This window comes from Prinia subflava, chromosome 8 (assembly GCF_021018805.1).
Source record: "Prinia subflava isolate CZ2003 ecotype Zambia chromosome 8, Cam_Psub_1.2, whole genome shotgun sequence".
In the NCBI taxonomy this organism is placed as follows: Eukaryota; Metazoa; Chordata; class Aves; order Passeriformes; family Cisticolidae; genus Prinia; species Prinia subflava.
In genome coordinates this window covers 36,260,647-36,274,649 of record NC_086254.1, presented here as the reverse complement: position 1 = coordinate 36,274,649, position 14,003 = coordinate 36,260,647, and the positions used below count along the sequence as shown (strand labels likewise).

Genomic DNA, 14,003 nt, shown 5'->3' with positions numbered 1-14,003 from the left:
ATGAAGTATGTTGCCAGGCTGAGAGTTGAGGTAGTTTTTTGCCAACAACTGTTGTGAATCTATGATAATTAAGACAATTTGTGACTTCTCATTGTCAGACTTAGTTCCATCATTCCTTGAAAATGTCTTTCCTGAACCAGCAGTTTTTCAGGTTACTTTAACCTTTGGGCCTCTTTGTGTGTCTTACTGTAACACTGGATTGTGACATACGTAACAAAAGTCAATGCAACTTTGGCAGACTGTATCTACCTGGAAATTCTGCACTCAAGTCATCCGGAACTGGAAGAGGCACGAGAAATTTTGCGTAAAATAGAACGACGTGAATTATACAAGTTTTTAGGAGAGACTCGACCTGAATCAAAGAAGGGAGTTGTGAAGGTAATGTCCTTTAGAGGAAAGTTCTGAATTCTGTCCCCATAAAAATCTTCAGGTTGCTGACCATCCGTTTATCTTTATCTCCATGTGGGCTTTGTTTAGTTTGATGGGGGGAGGGATTGTTATTTGGTATTTGAAAAATAGAGTAAAAAGTTTTCCTCCCATCTTTAAGTAGCTAAGCCATGAAACATATAAGAAACTGGGGAAGGTTTTATCTACAGTCAGAAGAATGGCAACAGGTAGAAATTCAGGAACTGATTATTGCAGAAATATTTTCAGGAAAAACTTCAGAAAAAATACAAAATTTTATTAAAGACTCTTACAGTCCAGTGATTGAGAAGGTTGTTACATCATTTGAAGTTCATGAAAATTTCAAAATAATAAGGGACACATTTGCTTTGAATCATAATTTTTGTGCTTTGCTTTGAGACTAAATATCAAACTGGATAATAGCTGCTGAATTTCTTGATGTTAATCTATACTAAGGAAGAGCATGCATGTACTTTTTCCAGTCTTTTTCATGAGTGCTTTTCAAAGCAGATAGCTGTTTAATTCCTGTTCTTATTTCAAAATAATGATATATTAGAGCTCACTTCAGCTGGCTCAGCTCTTTTAATGTGCTGTACTGTGATTTCAAATCGTCAGTTACTTATCCCCAAACTTCAGCCATAATGATGAAAATTTTCTCTTCCTGATTTCCAGAAGTGGATGTCTGTATCTAGAAAGCCTTCATCAGAATAATTCAGCTCTTTAAATGAATAAGGTTAGAAAAGGACTACTGGATGTAGCTGTTTGTTTTTGTTTGAAGAGGTTTGCTTGTGTTCTTTGTCTAAGAAAAAGTATTAGAAAAGCAGGAGGAAATAAATGTAAGCAAACATGAAATGGTTGTACATGGCTTGTCAAGTTTCTGCCCCTCTGAGGAGAAGATTGGGATAGGTGGCCCAACAAATAAGGAAACAGGTGTGACAGCAAATGTTATGAGTTTCACCTTTAAACAGTTCCTTTTAGAAGCTTGATTAATAAAAGAGAAGATTCTCATTTTGAAAGTCCAGCCAGAGACATTGAATCTTGGGGTATACAGGGTGTAATTTTGAAGAAAGACTGGATCACTGTTGGTACCATAATTATATCCAGCCAGTGCTTTGCAGCTCGAGGTGCACAGTTGAGGGGTTGAGGGAGGGTATTTCCTCCTGTGGTGCCTGTGGCAGGAATGTCAGAGGCTCAGCCTTCTCCCTGTGCTGGAGGAGAGCAGTGGCTGCACAAGACAGAGCTGCATCTGCTCTGCTCCTTAGCACAGCACAGGGTTATGTTTAGAATCACAGAATGGTGTGGTTGAGGAGGACCTTTAAAAGCCATCCAGTCCAACCTCCTGCCATGGACAGGAACGACTTCCACTATATCAAGTTGCTCCAGCTCTGTTCAATTCTGCGATCCTTAAACCGGCCAGAGCTGGGGGAAGATTGCAAACAGCTTCAGAGTTCTTAAATTCAGGCTGAGTTTCCTGTTAATGCAAACCAGAGAGGTAGTTTCAAAATTATGCAAGCAAAGATAGGAAGTAAATTAAAACACACACATTCTGATACAGAGTTGAAATAGTTCAAACAGGCTGCCTCAAGCCAGTTCCTGGCAAGGTTTTCCCCCAAGATTGCTCTCAGTCTAAATAAACCTTTCCTTGGTTTCTCGAGGCACTGCAAACCACACACATGCCTCAGCTTGGCAAGGTGTATGATTTTCTGCTCCTCAGTCTCCCCATCTCTCCAATGAACAAATCAGCAGCAAAAAAAAAACCCAAACAACCCAACTGCTCCTAGCTGAATTCCTTCCCTTCTAGATAAGTCTCCTGACTGCTCTGGGCTGCACTCCCATGAGTTGTAGTTGCTCCCAGTAAAATCTTGCTACTTCAAATCTGGCATCTCCCCCAGAGCACAGCAGTCCTGAATAAAGGCCACAGCCTTTGAATGAGAACTCAGACATTTCAGTGGACAACTGTTCTCCATCTAACCATGCCCCTCTGCTTTGTGTTAGCCTAAGTGTGAGCAGGGAATATTCCCTTGGGGCCAAAACCAAACTAAACCCTTTGTGGGTTTCAGCTTTTGTGCAGTACTTTAGTGGAGTACTTCTTGGGGAGGGTTTTTTTTTGTGGTTGTCTGTCTCCTGTGGTTTTTTTATATGTTTTACTGCATAGATATAAAAGCTTTATTAGAAGGTAAGATCCTGCAGCCCTTCATTTAAAAAGTTCAATGAAAACGTCTAGTATTCAACAGCACATTTGTATTGTTAAAACAGTTGGTTGAAGGTACTTATTTTCTGCTTTCATGCTTCAGCATTCTGGATGGCACACTCCTGCTATCCCCTGCCTCATCATCAGGTGTAAAACTCCTCCTTCACAGACTGGCAGATTTTGGGTCTTCTCAATTGCATAAGCTTAGTTTGTTTCTAAAAGCTGGGGTTTGTACTAATGGCTGTGATGTACAGTAATTCAAACAACCAGATTTCTGCAAGAGTCTTGTCAAACTGTGAAGAATTGAAAGCTTTGGCTAAAAATATACCGTGTCACATGTTGTGTAGCCTTGACCTAGACCTGAGAGTGCACGTAAGTAATCTGAGTTACTGAGTTAATCTTTTGGTTTGGTTTCTTTCAGAGCAGTGGCCTGGCAGAAAGCATTGCTAATTCCAAGCCAGAGAAGGACCCTCCAGATGTGGAGCTAAAGGCTGAGAATTTCATAGTTGATGTAAACACCTCTCAGAGCAGATTCAAGTAAAAACTTCTCAATTGCAGAGGGCCTGGTGTACCCTGGTGAAAGAAAAAACCCACAGGGTGTCTGTAGCTGCAGGCCTGGTTCAGTTTGAGGGTCTGAAGGCAACGAGCTTCCTGTGGGTGGTTTGCTGTGGTGGGAGGGTGGGAGGCAGGCAGTGGGCAGCCTCACTGGCCTGTCATCTGTACTCTGCTCCTGGTGACAAATGGGCTCTCCTGTCACTGTCCTCACTCCAACAAGGAGCAGTGGGGAAACCCATGGAGTTTGAGATGTGAGTGTCAATGGCAGCAGCCTGGGGACCACTGGCTGGGTCAGGAAGGCAGGAAACTGTGGGGCCAGTGGGAAGAAAAGAGGCACAGTGACTTCCAGGCTCCTGGTGTTGCACACCTGATGCCTGGCAGGCACTTCTGGGGTTTGTCTGCTGCACAAAGCAGCTGCTGCCATGGCTCGGTCTGCAGCCAGCAGGTGGGAGGGAGGGAGCCTGAGACAGAGGAGGGAGCTGGGGCAGTCTGCAGTATCACACAGCTTAATCTCTGTCCTCAGTTCATTCTGGGAAGAGCGAGTGGCTTTCCATAGAGTGCATCACAAGCCGCTCCTAAAGCACCCTTGCATTGAAGGTTCTCTTCACTGGACAAAACTGTAGCAGTTCACTGAGCTTTAAAGAATTTGCCTGGGCTTTTCCTGTCCCAGAGACTGAAATCATAGGGAAGTGGGTCCCTGCTGACCACAGAAATGTTGGTGTACCAGGCCAATGTAAATAATGTTGTCTAAACTTCATGTTTATAATTTTAAGCTCTGCTACAGCCTCTGCTGGATGTGTATTTTGGGGAGGCCAGGCTGGCAAGGGACCAGTCCACTTCCAGTGCTTGGAAATTGGGATGTTTCAGAGCACAGCTGGGAGCTGGTCACTGTAAATGTGAATATCCACCTGGCAGCATCAGAGCAAGAGAGAGTGGGAGAAAAGATGCAAAATACAAATACCAGATTTTTTTTAAGTAATAATTTGTTAATTACTGTTTCATTTGATTACTGTAATTTCCAGGAGTGGTGTGTGTGTATTTATTGCGAGAAAACTAAAGACAAGAATTAACAAATGCCATTTTCTTTGTTTTAAATGCAAGATTATCAGCATTGATTATGGAATGAAGGAACAGAATCCAATTGATAAGGTTCATTTCTATTGCAAAGCTGATCCTTCCAAGGCAGTCAAAATCAGTAAAGAACAGGTAGGTTTTTACTTTCCTGCTGGAAAAGCATTTTCACCACCTGTGGTGGAAGTGATCACAGTCCTGTGTGGTTGTTTGTGCAGGATTTGTGGAGATGTGGTGGGATCCATGGCTTTGCAGGTCTTCAGTGTGTGTTGTGCTATGACAATCTGGAACGCTGACAGCCTTTGCATATGAACAGTATTTAACTGGAATACACTGGGAGTTGGAATATCACAATTGCTTTGGATAAAACTCATGGATTGTAGTGGGGCTTACTGCTTTCCTTTTGTATTCCAAGAAATACTAAAGCTTTTTCTTTTTTATTTCAAAGGTTTCAAAGTTTTTACCCATAATATTTATGGAGCAGGTTGTCCGGGTTTATTACAAAAGTCAGGATCCACATATTATTTCAGCTGCAAAACAGTACTTTGTTCAGTGGTGTATGCAGAATGATTTCACCAAACCACAGGTAACAAATTCACTTATTATGTTTCTCGTTTAGAGCTCGTCATCTTAATCCATAAGCTTGCTTTCTCATTAAAAAGTTTTCCATTCAAGCCTTGCCTTTGTGGCTGAGCCACTCACTCACCTAACCCCTGGTTTTGTCACGGCTCCCATCTGGGGTGCTTTGGTTTCACTGAAGTAGTGCTGGAGGCACCTGAAGGTACCATAGGATCATAGAATCATGGAATGGTTTGGATTGGAAGGGGATCTTGAAGATCACCTTGTTCCAAACCCCTGTCATGGGCAGAGACACCTTCCACTAGACCAGGTTGGGAAAGGGCTGCATTCTCAAACACAAGAGGCCACTCAGGAGATGTGTTCCTGGGTGGGAATGCAGGAATGGAAAACTGTGTAAGGCCCATTCTTAGATCATTCTTCTGGCATCTGTCTGTTAGAGCAGTTAATTTTAGAAGGGCTTTTTACAAATGCATGAAGCTACAGTTCTCCTTGCTTGTAGAGTGTGGTTGCTCAGGCTCAGGCACATCCACCCTGCGGGCCTGGCGTGCTGCAGAGCACAGCAGTGTGCATCTCACCAACCAATTCCTGAGCTTAGGCAGCTGGTCGTGGGTGTTGGCAGTGCCTGAGCACGGATTAACATCTGCATCTGGCTGGGATGAGCCCCACTGCCTCAGCTGCTGTGCCAACCTTGGTTGTTTCAAACAGTGCAAGGCATGTCCAGCACCAAGGCTAGGTTGATTGCAGCACTGGTAATGAGGTACTGTGGTGAAGGCAGAGGAAACACTCTTAATGATTCTGTTTGTACACCAGTGGCCAGGATAACAGCCAGTTGACCTTCCAGATTTTCTGGTAATAATTTAGGAAGAACTGGACTGCCAGTGGTGGTGCCTTCTCAGGCAGGACACTTCTGTCTCCCCGCCACTCACTGCAGCAATTTCTACCCCTGGGATGCACAGTCACCAGTGTTTATTGATTTACAAAGATTCTGGGACCTTGGATTGATTTTCTCCTTTTAAACCTGGGAGTGAGCTGGTCTTTGTCTGCTTTAGAATGAAAGGCAAAAGTGAATTAATGTTTCCTGAATTTCAATTCTAGGATGGTGATGTTGTTGCTCCTCATCTAACTCCAATGAAGAAAACCTGGAATAACATGACAAATGATGAACACAGGAGAGCCTCAGAACCCAGCTGCAAACAAAGGCTTTCTTTTGATGAGTAACTGAGTAACAGGTTTCTTTTTGGCACTATTCAGTCTGCTTCCTCAGAAGATGAGTAAATTTGAGCATCAACTCTTCTAAAAGCTGGTTGGATGGACTGGAAGAATTCACACAACAATGCAGAATGCATTTTGCAATACAGAATGTTTTAATGTAGATACTTAAAGTGCATATTCCAGATGGACTTCTAAAAAACAACTTACTAACACAGAGTAAACTCAGTTCTCATTTATTTTTGAATGTATTGGCACTGTGTAGCAAGAGTAATTTAAAAATTTGCGATTCACTGTTATTACAAGATTTTACTATTCTGTCTAGTCCTGATCCCTTCCTTAGCTGTGCTATTGCATGACTTAGCAGAAAAAATCCCAACCCAGGTCTGATGGGTTTTTTTGGGGATTGGGGTTTTCTTAGTGCCTGAGGAAGAGAGAGATGAGTATGCTTCTGAAAATACAGTGGGGTAAAGAAGAAATTACCAAGGGTGGCATCTTCAAAATCAGCAAAATTATTTCATTAAAAAAAAAGAAGGGAAAAAAAAAAAAAAAGAAAAAGAAAAAAGAGAGAGGGGAATCTTTTGATAATCAAGGATTACTTGTCTGGTATTCAGAAAGCTGGTGCAGGCCTCTTGCTACAAGTGACCACAATTTTTACTGAAGTACCAATGCATTGCAGTGCCATGCAGCCTTTTATTGTTTTACTGTTTACTTTTGATACATGGAATGTTATATTTTTTACTGTCTGTCCTGCAAAGACTGCTCAAAAGGCCAGTGGTGTGAGTGGTTGCAGGAAGGCCGAGCTGCCCAGGTGTTTGCCAGGGCTGAGGTGTGTAGAGAGGGCAGTGGCAGGAGGGTTCTGCCCTGCTCTGCCCATCCTGCACCAAGTGCACCTTGGCTCTGCTTCACACTGTACTGGGCAGACAGGCTCATCAGGAATCCCTCCATTCTTGTATCCTCACCCTGTTCTCCTGGATCTCATGGCCATCCCGGTGTCATTTTTTTGTCTCTTATAGATCTGTGAGGGTTCTTACAGTTTTCCTGTACTGGCAGTACTGGTGTGAGTGTTCTGAATGTCTGTGCTGTTGAACAAGTGACCGAGGAAGATCATTTTCCTCTCATCTTTTACTCAGGTGTAAGAGGAAGGCTGCTTTCATTAAATAAAACCTCAAAGATTAAAAAAGTCTGACCACAAAACTAAAAACGCGAAGTAAAATGTTCAGTAATGCTCAGGGATTGGAGCGACCTGTGGCCTTTATATCTGGAATGGGGAGAGAGGTGTTGAGCATCTGACTTGGGCAGTCAGCTGTGGGTGGCCAGAGTAGGTCCTGAAAAATAACCCAGTGGAAAGGTTATGAGAGAACTCCAGAACTCCTGCCATGTCTCCTTTGCCCTTTTTATCCTGGGAACTGATGGTGTTAGAGGGAGGGAAAATGACTATCTGTATACTTCTGCTGCCTATGCATCTGTGCTCATGTGTCTGAACGTGTAAACTCTGGTGTTCCTGCCTAACAGTATTTCAGACCTGCAGGTGAACCAGGTAATTGGTTAGAAGGGCTTGTGACCTCTTTAAAAATTTTTAAAAACTTACTATTCTTCAAGAAACAATATCATAGAGTAAAGGCATTTATCTCTCTTGTCTGCATAAGATCAAATATCATTTTGATATATTTTGTTCTTGTTGATTTGGTTTGTTTTTAATTTGTTACTAACTGTGCACTTTATACTTGGGAAAGTATATGTTAAGCTTATGTTAAACCAAAAGTTTATACTTAATGTTAAGTTCTGAGAGCATTTCTTTTCTCAACATGTTCATCTGAGCCTCTCTGAAGAATAGATTTATAAATAATGATTTTACTATTCTTTTAAAGAATTGCAGTGTGTGGACTTTATTAAAAATGGTCTTACTGTACCATTCCAAACAGCCAGGATATTCCTACCTGCTGTCTGTGGAAGAGCTTCCCTCTGGAAGAGGTTCTTGGTTCACATCTGCTCGCGGGCAGTGGGGCTGGGGCTCAGGGAGGGTCCCACCGCTCCTTGTGCACGGTGCAGCCGCCTGGCCCTGCCACAGCCCGGGCAGCAGCCACCCCCAGGGGCCAGGAAAGCCTTAGATGCTGCTCCAGCTGTTGGGGAGGGGAAGGGAAGGTGAAATCATGCCTGACCAACCTGGTCACCTGTGTTGAGATGACTCTGCCGGGGCTGAGGGGAGAGCAGTGGTGGTGTCAGCCTCAGTGAGCTGCCAGATGGGGTTTGGGTGAGCAGGCAGGGCTAGACCAAAGCCTGGCTGGAGGGTGGGTTCAGTGGGCGTTATGAGTAGCACAAGTCTGGTGCTGGGGGTGGTGCTGGGTCCAGTTCCAGAGACCCATTACTGGTGGATAGGTTCCACCCTCAGCGCATTTGCAGATGGGGAGATGTGGCTGGTACTCCAGAGGGACGTGCTGCATCCAGAGGGATCTTACCAGGCTGCAGAAAGGGTCTGGCAGGAACCTCCTGAAGGCCACCAAGAGGAAATGCAATGTTCTGCATCTGGAAAGGGTCATTCCCTTCACCAGGATGCGTTGAGGCCACCCACCCATGAGGCAGTGTAGAGGAAAGGATCCAGGAGCTTGCAACTGTGCAACAATTCTTTCAGCCAAGTGTTCCAGTGATGTCCTGGGCTGCCTTAGGCTGAGTGTTGTCAGCAGGTGTAGAACCCTTCCTCTGCTCCACACCAGTGAGGCCAGCCCTGGAGTGTGGGCCCAGAGCTGGGCTGCCCAGTACAGGAGACAGGGACAGACTGGCCAGAATGCAGCCCAGGGCCAGGAAGGTGATGGAGGGACTGGAGCACGTCTGCCATGAGGAGAGGCTGAGAGAGCTGGGAGTGCCCAGCCTGGAGCAGAGCAGGCTCAGGGCAGCTCAGCCCTGGGGATAAATACCCGGGGGAGGCTGCAGAGGGGACGGGGCCAGGGACAGCCCCAGGGGCCACGGGCACAGAGTGACACACAGGAGGGGCCCTCCGAGCTCAGGAGACACTTGTGCACTGGGAGGGTGGCCGGGCACAGGTGCAGGTGCCCAGGGAGGTGGTGGAGTCTCCATCTCTGGAGAGACTCAAAAGCCACCTGGACACATCCTGGGCACCTGGCTGTGGGTGGCTCTGATGGAGCAGGGGCTGGGCAAGGTGACCTCCAGAGGTGCCTCCAGCCTCAGCCAGACTGAGATCCTACCCCAGGGCTACTGGCAGAAGCGTGAAATGGGCCTGAAGTCAGGGGCTCTGTATTGGTGAGGGGTAAAGCAATGCTGGGAATAGGAAAGGGTCCTGATGGACATGAGGGTGAGGTCCCCAGGGGGATTGTGCTGTGCAGCCACTTTCAGCAGGGGGCACTGGGTGGCACTAGGGCACAGAGGCCGAGTGCCTTGGGTTGGGTGCCCTGAAGGGCTGCAGGGGCCTCTAGGTATGTGTCACTGGGGGTCTGGAACAGTGGAGGGCATCAGTGGCACTCTGCAGGTGGAGGAGGAGGGAGAATGAAAGGGTAGAGAGAAAAGGGGTATGAAAGGGTTGTGTTGAAAATAGGGCTGGTCAGTGTAGTGTCTGCCTGAGCCCTGCACCATCCTGTCAGTTCTCTTAAATCCATTCCCTCCTATTTCTCCGTGAATCTCCCAGCCTGTGTGGATGTGTGCTGCTGGAAGAAGTGCCAGCTGCTGGAGGCATGGCACAGGTTGGCCATGGGAGATGGAATCAGCAGGGAAACAACTGGTGAGGTTCAGCACGGGTACTCAAGGGCTGGGAGGAAGGGTGGGTGGGTGTAAAGCACTGCAGGCTGGGGCTCCATGGGATCCAGGCCTCACAAAATTGCAGATCTAGGGACAGGAGCTGGCATAAGGTCATGGGGTGATACTTCAGCTGGATGTCCAGCTGTGCTCCCACAATAAATACATCGGAGGTGGTCAAACCAGACAAACCTTGCCCTCCCATGGAACCCCATGAACCTTCCCTGACTGGAATCCCTCTGTGGGGCTGGTTCTGCTGTTTGGACAGGGGTGGTGGACAAGGAGGAGAGTTGGCTCAGCCTCCAGGAATGAGAGGTTAAACCCTGTCAGCCAGGCAAGAGGCAACAGGTTGTGAAGCTCAGGGTGGGAAAGGCTCTTGTCATCCCCTCCTAACGAGGAAGCCCTGGTCCTCACAGGGTGACAGAGGGTGTGGACATGCCAGAGGGGGGATGGGTCCCTGAAGCAGTACTCTGGGGTGACCCCCCACTCTTGCTGTGGCCACACAGCCCAGGCTGGAACAGGACATGGCTGTCACAGCTCCCAACCTGCTCCCCACCACGGGCCCTGCACACCTTCAGAGCTGTTCAACGCTTCCAGAGTGAGGATGAGGTCAGGAGTTTATTGAGGGATGGTCACTGTGCTGTCTCCAGCACTGCCAGAGCCGGCCCCGGGTGCAGAGGCTGCCTGGGCTTGCTCAGTCCTACAGGCATCACTGTTCTTGAAGCTTTCTTCTCCGTGTGGGCTCCTGCTGTGTCCCGCTCTGCCATGTGCCCTTTTCCTGGGGCAACTCTGCCTCATCCCAGCCAGGTGGGTTGGGCTTGGGGCTAGGGTTAGAGTTAGGCCTGGAGTATTGCTGCCATGTGTCTGGAGAGCCCAGAGTGTGTGCATGGGCCCACAGTGGCATAGCACAACTAAACTTAAACCTGAGACCCCACTGCTGTTTTTTCCAATCATGCTGCCTCCACAGGCTGTTCTTTCCCCATAAAATCGGAATGTTATAGGGAACAGGTGAAAGGAGAAGGGAGTGGGGCTGGTAGCATCCCACAGGCTCTGCGGGTGCTGTCAGGGAACAGCTGTGCTCAAGACGTCAGTCCAAATCCTTCCTTCTCTGTCACCTTTTTCATTTGGTGTCTTTGTTGGGGTCAGGCCAGACCCCACATTTCCAGATCCTGGATGCAGAACTCCTCCCGGTGTGAGAGGGTCTCGTTGTCGAAAGTCTCGCAGGGCTGGCTGCCCCCGTGGTGCAGATCCCCGTCCAGCCACAGCCCAAACCTACCGCTGCAAACGTGCAAGAGCACAGTCAGCTGCGACCTGACTCCTTCATGGCTGGACACCTCCCATGCCACCTCCTGGGGTCCAGCCACCTCTCGTCCTCACTCTCTGTTGCCCAAAATGGGCATGAGACGGGACAAGCAGCTGGCACAGGTCTGCCATCGTGCCTGCAGGCGGGGAGCGGGTTGTGGGAGAGGGCAGGGAGCGGGCTGGGAGTGGGTAGCCCTTCCAGCCCCCGGTAGGGTTAGGAAATGAAAAGCCCAGTGCTGCTGGACAACCGGTGCCAGTGTTTTGGGGTTGAAACCATCACCACATGCCTGGACCCAGCTGCTCAGAGCACTCTGGGTTCCCGTGATGGCTCTGATGGCCACTGGGGCTGGTGGCCTTCTGAGCGGCTGAAGTTGCCAGCGCAGTTCCTACCTGCCCCCACCGACCATTAGCAGATTCACGTCCCCTTTCACAAAGAAGTCGTTCCTGCCCGTCCACCTGAACACCTGAACGGGGACAGGATGCAGTGGGGACCGTGGGCTGGAGCAGTGTCCCCATCCCTATTCCTGTCCTGTCCTGCGAGGACCAGCTGGGGGCTGCTGAACCAAGCTGGCTCTGCTCGGGCACCTCCTTGTTCCACATCTCCAGAAGACCTGGCCGAGCCTGTGGTTCTGATCCATCACTGCCAACAGCCCTGTGGGCCCTGCCAGGGGACAGCTGCCACCACTAACACCCCGTCACACACACAGCCTCCCAGAGGTGTCAGACATGTGGCTGGTTCCACGTTCTGCCAGCCCAGAGCTGGGCTCCCTGCCATGTGCACCCGGTGACACCCAGCTGGGCAGGGTGCTCTTCCCTAAGCCTCCCTCCCTGCACACTGCCTGGGATTCGCCTTCTCCCCCCAGCCCTGGACAAGCCTGGTGCCCACAGGGTCCCCCTGCTGCTGTCCCCACGTCTGGCCAAGCACAGCTCCGTCACCCCAGATCCCCCCAGTGCCGCGGGGACCCCCAGGCATGGCCCGGTGCTCGGACATGGCCAGCCCCGGCCCCGCGGTGCCGCACGGCCGGCAGGCCGCAGCCGCACCTTCAGCTCGGGGCAGAAGGAGAAGAGGAAGGTCTCCCCCGTGCCGTAGAAGCCGCTGCTGCTGCGAATCGCGCTGGCGGAGAAGGCACCGAAGGCCTGGGGAGGCAGAAGGGGGAGACTCACGGCCCGGTGTTCAGACGGGCTCCCAGCGCCGGGACGTGTCCCCGTCCGGCCAGTGGAGCGAGAAGATGTCCGGGCCCCGTGCGACACGGTCCGACTGGGGAGGGCACGGCCGTACCTGCGCCTCTGTGTCCCTGATGAGCAGCAGGGCCGGGGCGTCCAGCCGGGCCCCGCTCCGGTACAGCGTCCGCAGGCTGAAGCCGTCCCGCCCGGTGGAGTAGAGCAGGTGCCAGGGCTGCTGCGTCAAGCGCGGCGGCAGCTGGGGGCCCAGCTGGGACACGGTGGCTTCAGTCGGTGCTGACCGGCCGAGCATCCTCCCCTGCCCCAGCACAAACCTGAGAGATCTCATCGAGAGTCCTCTAGAGAGGTGGCCCTGCACATCATTCCTCCAAGCACCCTCCCAAGACACCCACATGAGCATCTTTCCGAGAGATGGTCTCAAGCACGCTCCCCTTCAACACCTTCCCAAAGGGGTCTCCTCAAGCCCCCGCCCCTCCCAGCAGCATCCTGGGATACTGGCTCCCCAAGCATCCTTCCCCCCACGAGGTGACTGAGGTGACCGTCCCCAGGCACGGGGGAGTGTCACCCATCCAGCCTCACACTGGACCGCTCCTGGTCAGACGGGTCAGGGCCGTGAGTGCGGGGCAGATGAGCCGGGGGTGGGGTCCCTGTGCAGGCCGGCCCCTGCCTCACCTCGTCGATCTCCCTGTCGCTCAGGATGCTGCTGGGTGTGCTCAGCACCAGCCTGCACGGCTCCTCCTCAGCTGTTGCCGGGGCTCCCTCCCAGCCCCGCTGTCCCTCTCCAGCTGGGTCCTCGCATCCCATGGGCAGGTCCTCGTCCTGGTCGGGCTGGGGGCAGCGGGAGGTGAGCATCCCTGCGGGGCTGAGGGAGCAGCAGCTCCCGAACCTGCCCAGCGTGAGGTGTCTCCCATCCTCTGTCCAGAGGCTGGGAGAAGGGGCCCAAAGTCCACGGAAATGGGCACCAGGTTGAGCCTACAGCCCAGCTCCCAGCTGCCTGCTGCTCCTGACAGCCCAGGTGCTGTGCCGTGCCATGCCCTGGCACCCTGCCAAGCCGCGCCACCACTGCACACAGAGCTTCAAGGGCGTATGGCCACCCGATGGGGGAGGAAAGGGTGGAGAAAGAGGAGGAGGAAAACAAGGCAGGGAAGGCCTTAGCTGCAGCCCGCGTTGAAAGGGTGAAGCCTTGACTTTCCCCTCTTTGCCCACGGCCAGGCTGACCCCTCAATGTGGAAGGGGTCAGGGATGTGCCACGGTCCTGGTGGTGCTAGTGACAAGTGTCTCAGCCAACCACGAGCTCAGGATGGCTGTGGGTGCATGCCAAGGGGGGTGGGCAGCAATTCCCCAACCACTACCCTGAGGGGCCAAGAGGGGTGAGTGAGTGCAGCCCCGGGGCGCAGGAGATCTGCCTCTGTGGTGCCTGGATCCTCGGGAGGCGGCGGGCTGCAGGGGCAGGTCCCACATGTGCCCATCACCCCCCGCACCTCCCCAGCCCCTAACTCTCCCCAGGGGAGCCCCCCTCTGTCTGTCCAGCCCCGTGTCCAGCCTGGCTGATGCCTTCCCAGCACTGCCCCAGAGCTCTCTCCTCGCTGCCATGTGGGACCCTGCCACGATGGACCTACCAGGAGCTGGTAGTGGACTCGGAGCCCCCTCATTGCAGGTGTGTTTCTGGGGTGCTGGGACTGCGCCTCCAGGGAGCCCTGGACGCCGCCCCGGGGTTAATGTTCAGCCGCGCCGGCCCCTCCCTGGCCACGGGTGCGTGACT

The 14,003-nt window shown here is 51.0% G+C and overlaps 2 protein-coding genes across 6 annotated transcripts in view; one reads left to right on the top strand and one right to left on the bottom strand.

Annotated features, from left to right (window-relative positions):
• The window catches only part of SAMHD1 (SAM and HD domain containing deoxynucleoside triphosphate triphosphohydrolase 1), a 27,660-nt gene extending 19,868 nt beyond the window's left edge, over positions 1-7,792 (top strand). For all 4 annotated transcript variants that reach the window (XM_063404757.1, XM_063404759.1, XM_063404756.1 and 1 more), the window contains 5 exons: positions 239-378; positions 3,018-3,107; positions 4,253-4,357; positions 4,671-4,808; positions 5,897-7,792. In XM_063404757.1, the coding sequence (XP_063260827.1) occupies positions 239-378; positions 3,018-3,107; positions 4,253-4,357; positions 4,671-4,808; positions 5,897-6,019 (596 nt within the window). In that variant the 3' untranslated portion in view covers positions 6,020-7,792. The remainder of the gene's footprint in view (positions 1-238; positions 379-3,017; positions 3,108-4,252; positions 4,358-4,670; positions 4,809-5,896) is intronic.
• On the bottom strand, positions 6,534-14,003 carry TLDC2 (TBC/LysM-associated domain containing 2). 2 transcript variants are annotated; one of them, XM_063404761.1, is made up of 6 exons: positions 13,861-14,003; positions 12,914-13,069; positions 12,339-12,539; positions 12,101-12,196; positions 11,450-11,523; positions 6,534-11,035 (listed from the first exon to the last, which is right to left on the bottom strand). In XM_063404761.1, the coding sequence occupies exons 1-6, from the start codon at positions 13,891-13,893 to the stop codon at positions 10,900-10,902; spliced, it is 696 nt and encodes a 231-aa protein (XP_063260831.1). In that variant the 5' UTR covers positions 13,894-14,003; the 3' UTR covers positions 6,534-10,899. The 2 variants fall into 2 exon arrangements, with proteins under 2 accessions (XP_063260831.1, XP_063260832.1); XM_063404762.1 differs by having other exon boundaries at positions 12,339-12,491.

Excerpts from the sequence above, each read along its gene's own strand:
- TLDC2 (XM_063404761.1), bottom strand. The coding sequence starts at position 13,893 with ATGAGGGGGCTCCGAGTCCACTACCAGCTCCTG. Across the intron at positions 11,524-12,100 it reads CCTTCTGCCCCGAGCTGAAG|GTGTTCAGGTGGACGGGCAG; the intron begins GTGCGGCTGCGG and ends GTCCCCGTTCAG. Across the intron at positions 11,036-11,449 it reads CTAATGGTCGGTGGGGGCAG|CGGTAGGTTTGGGCTGTGGC; the intron begins GTAGGAACTGCG and ends GCACGTTTGCAG.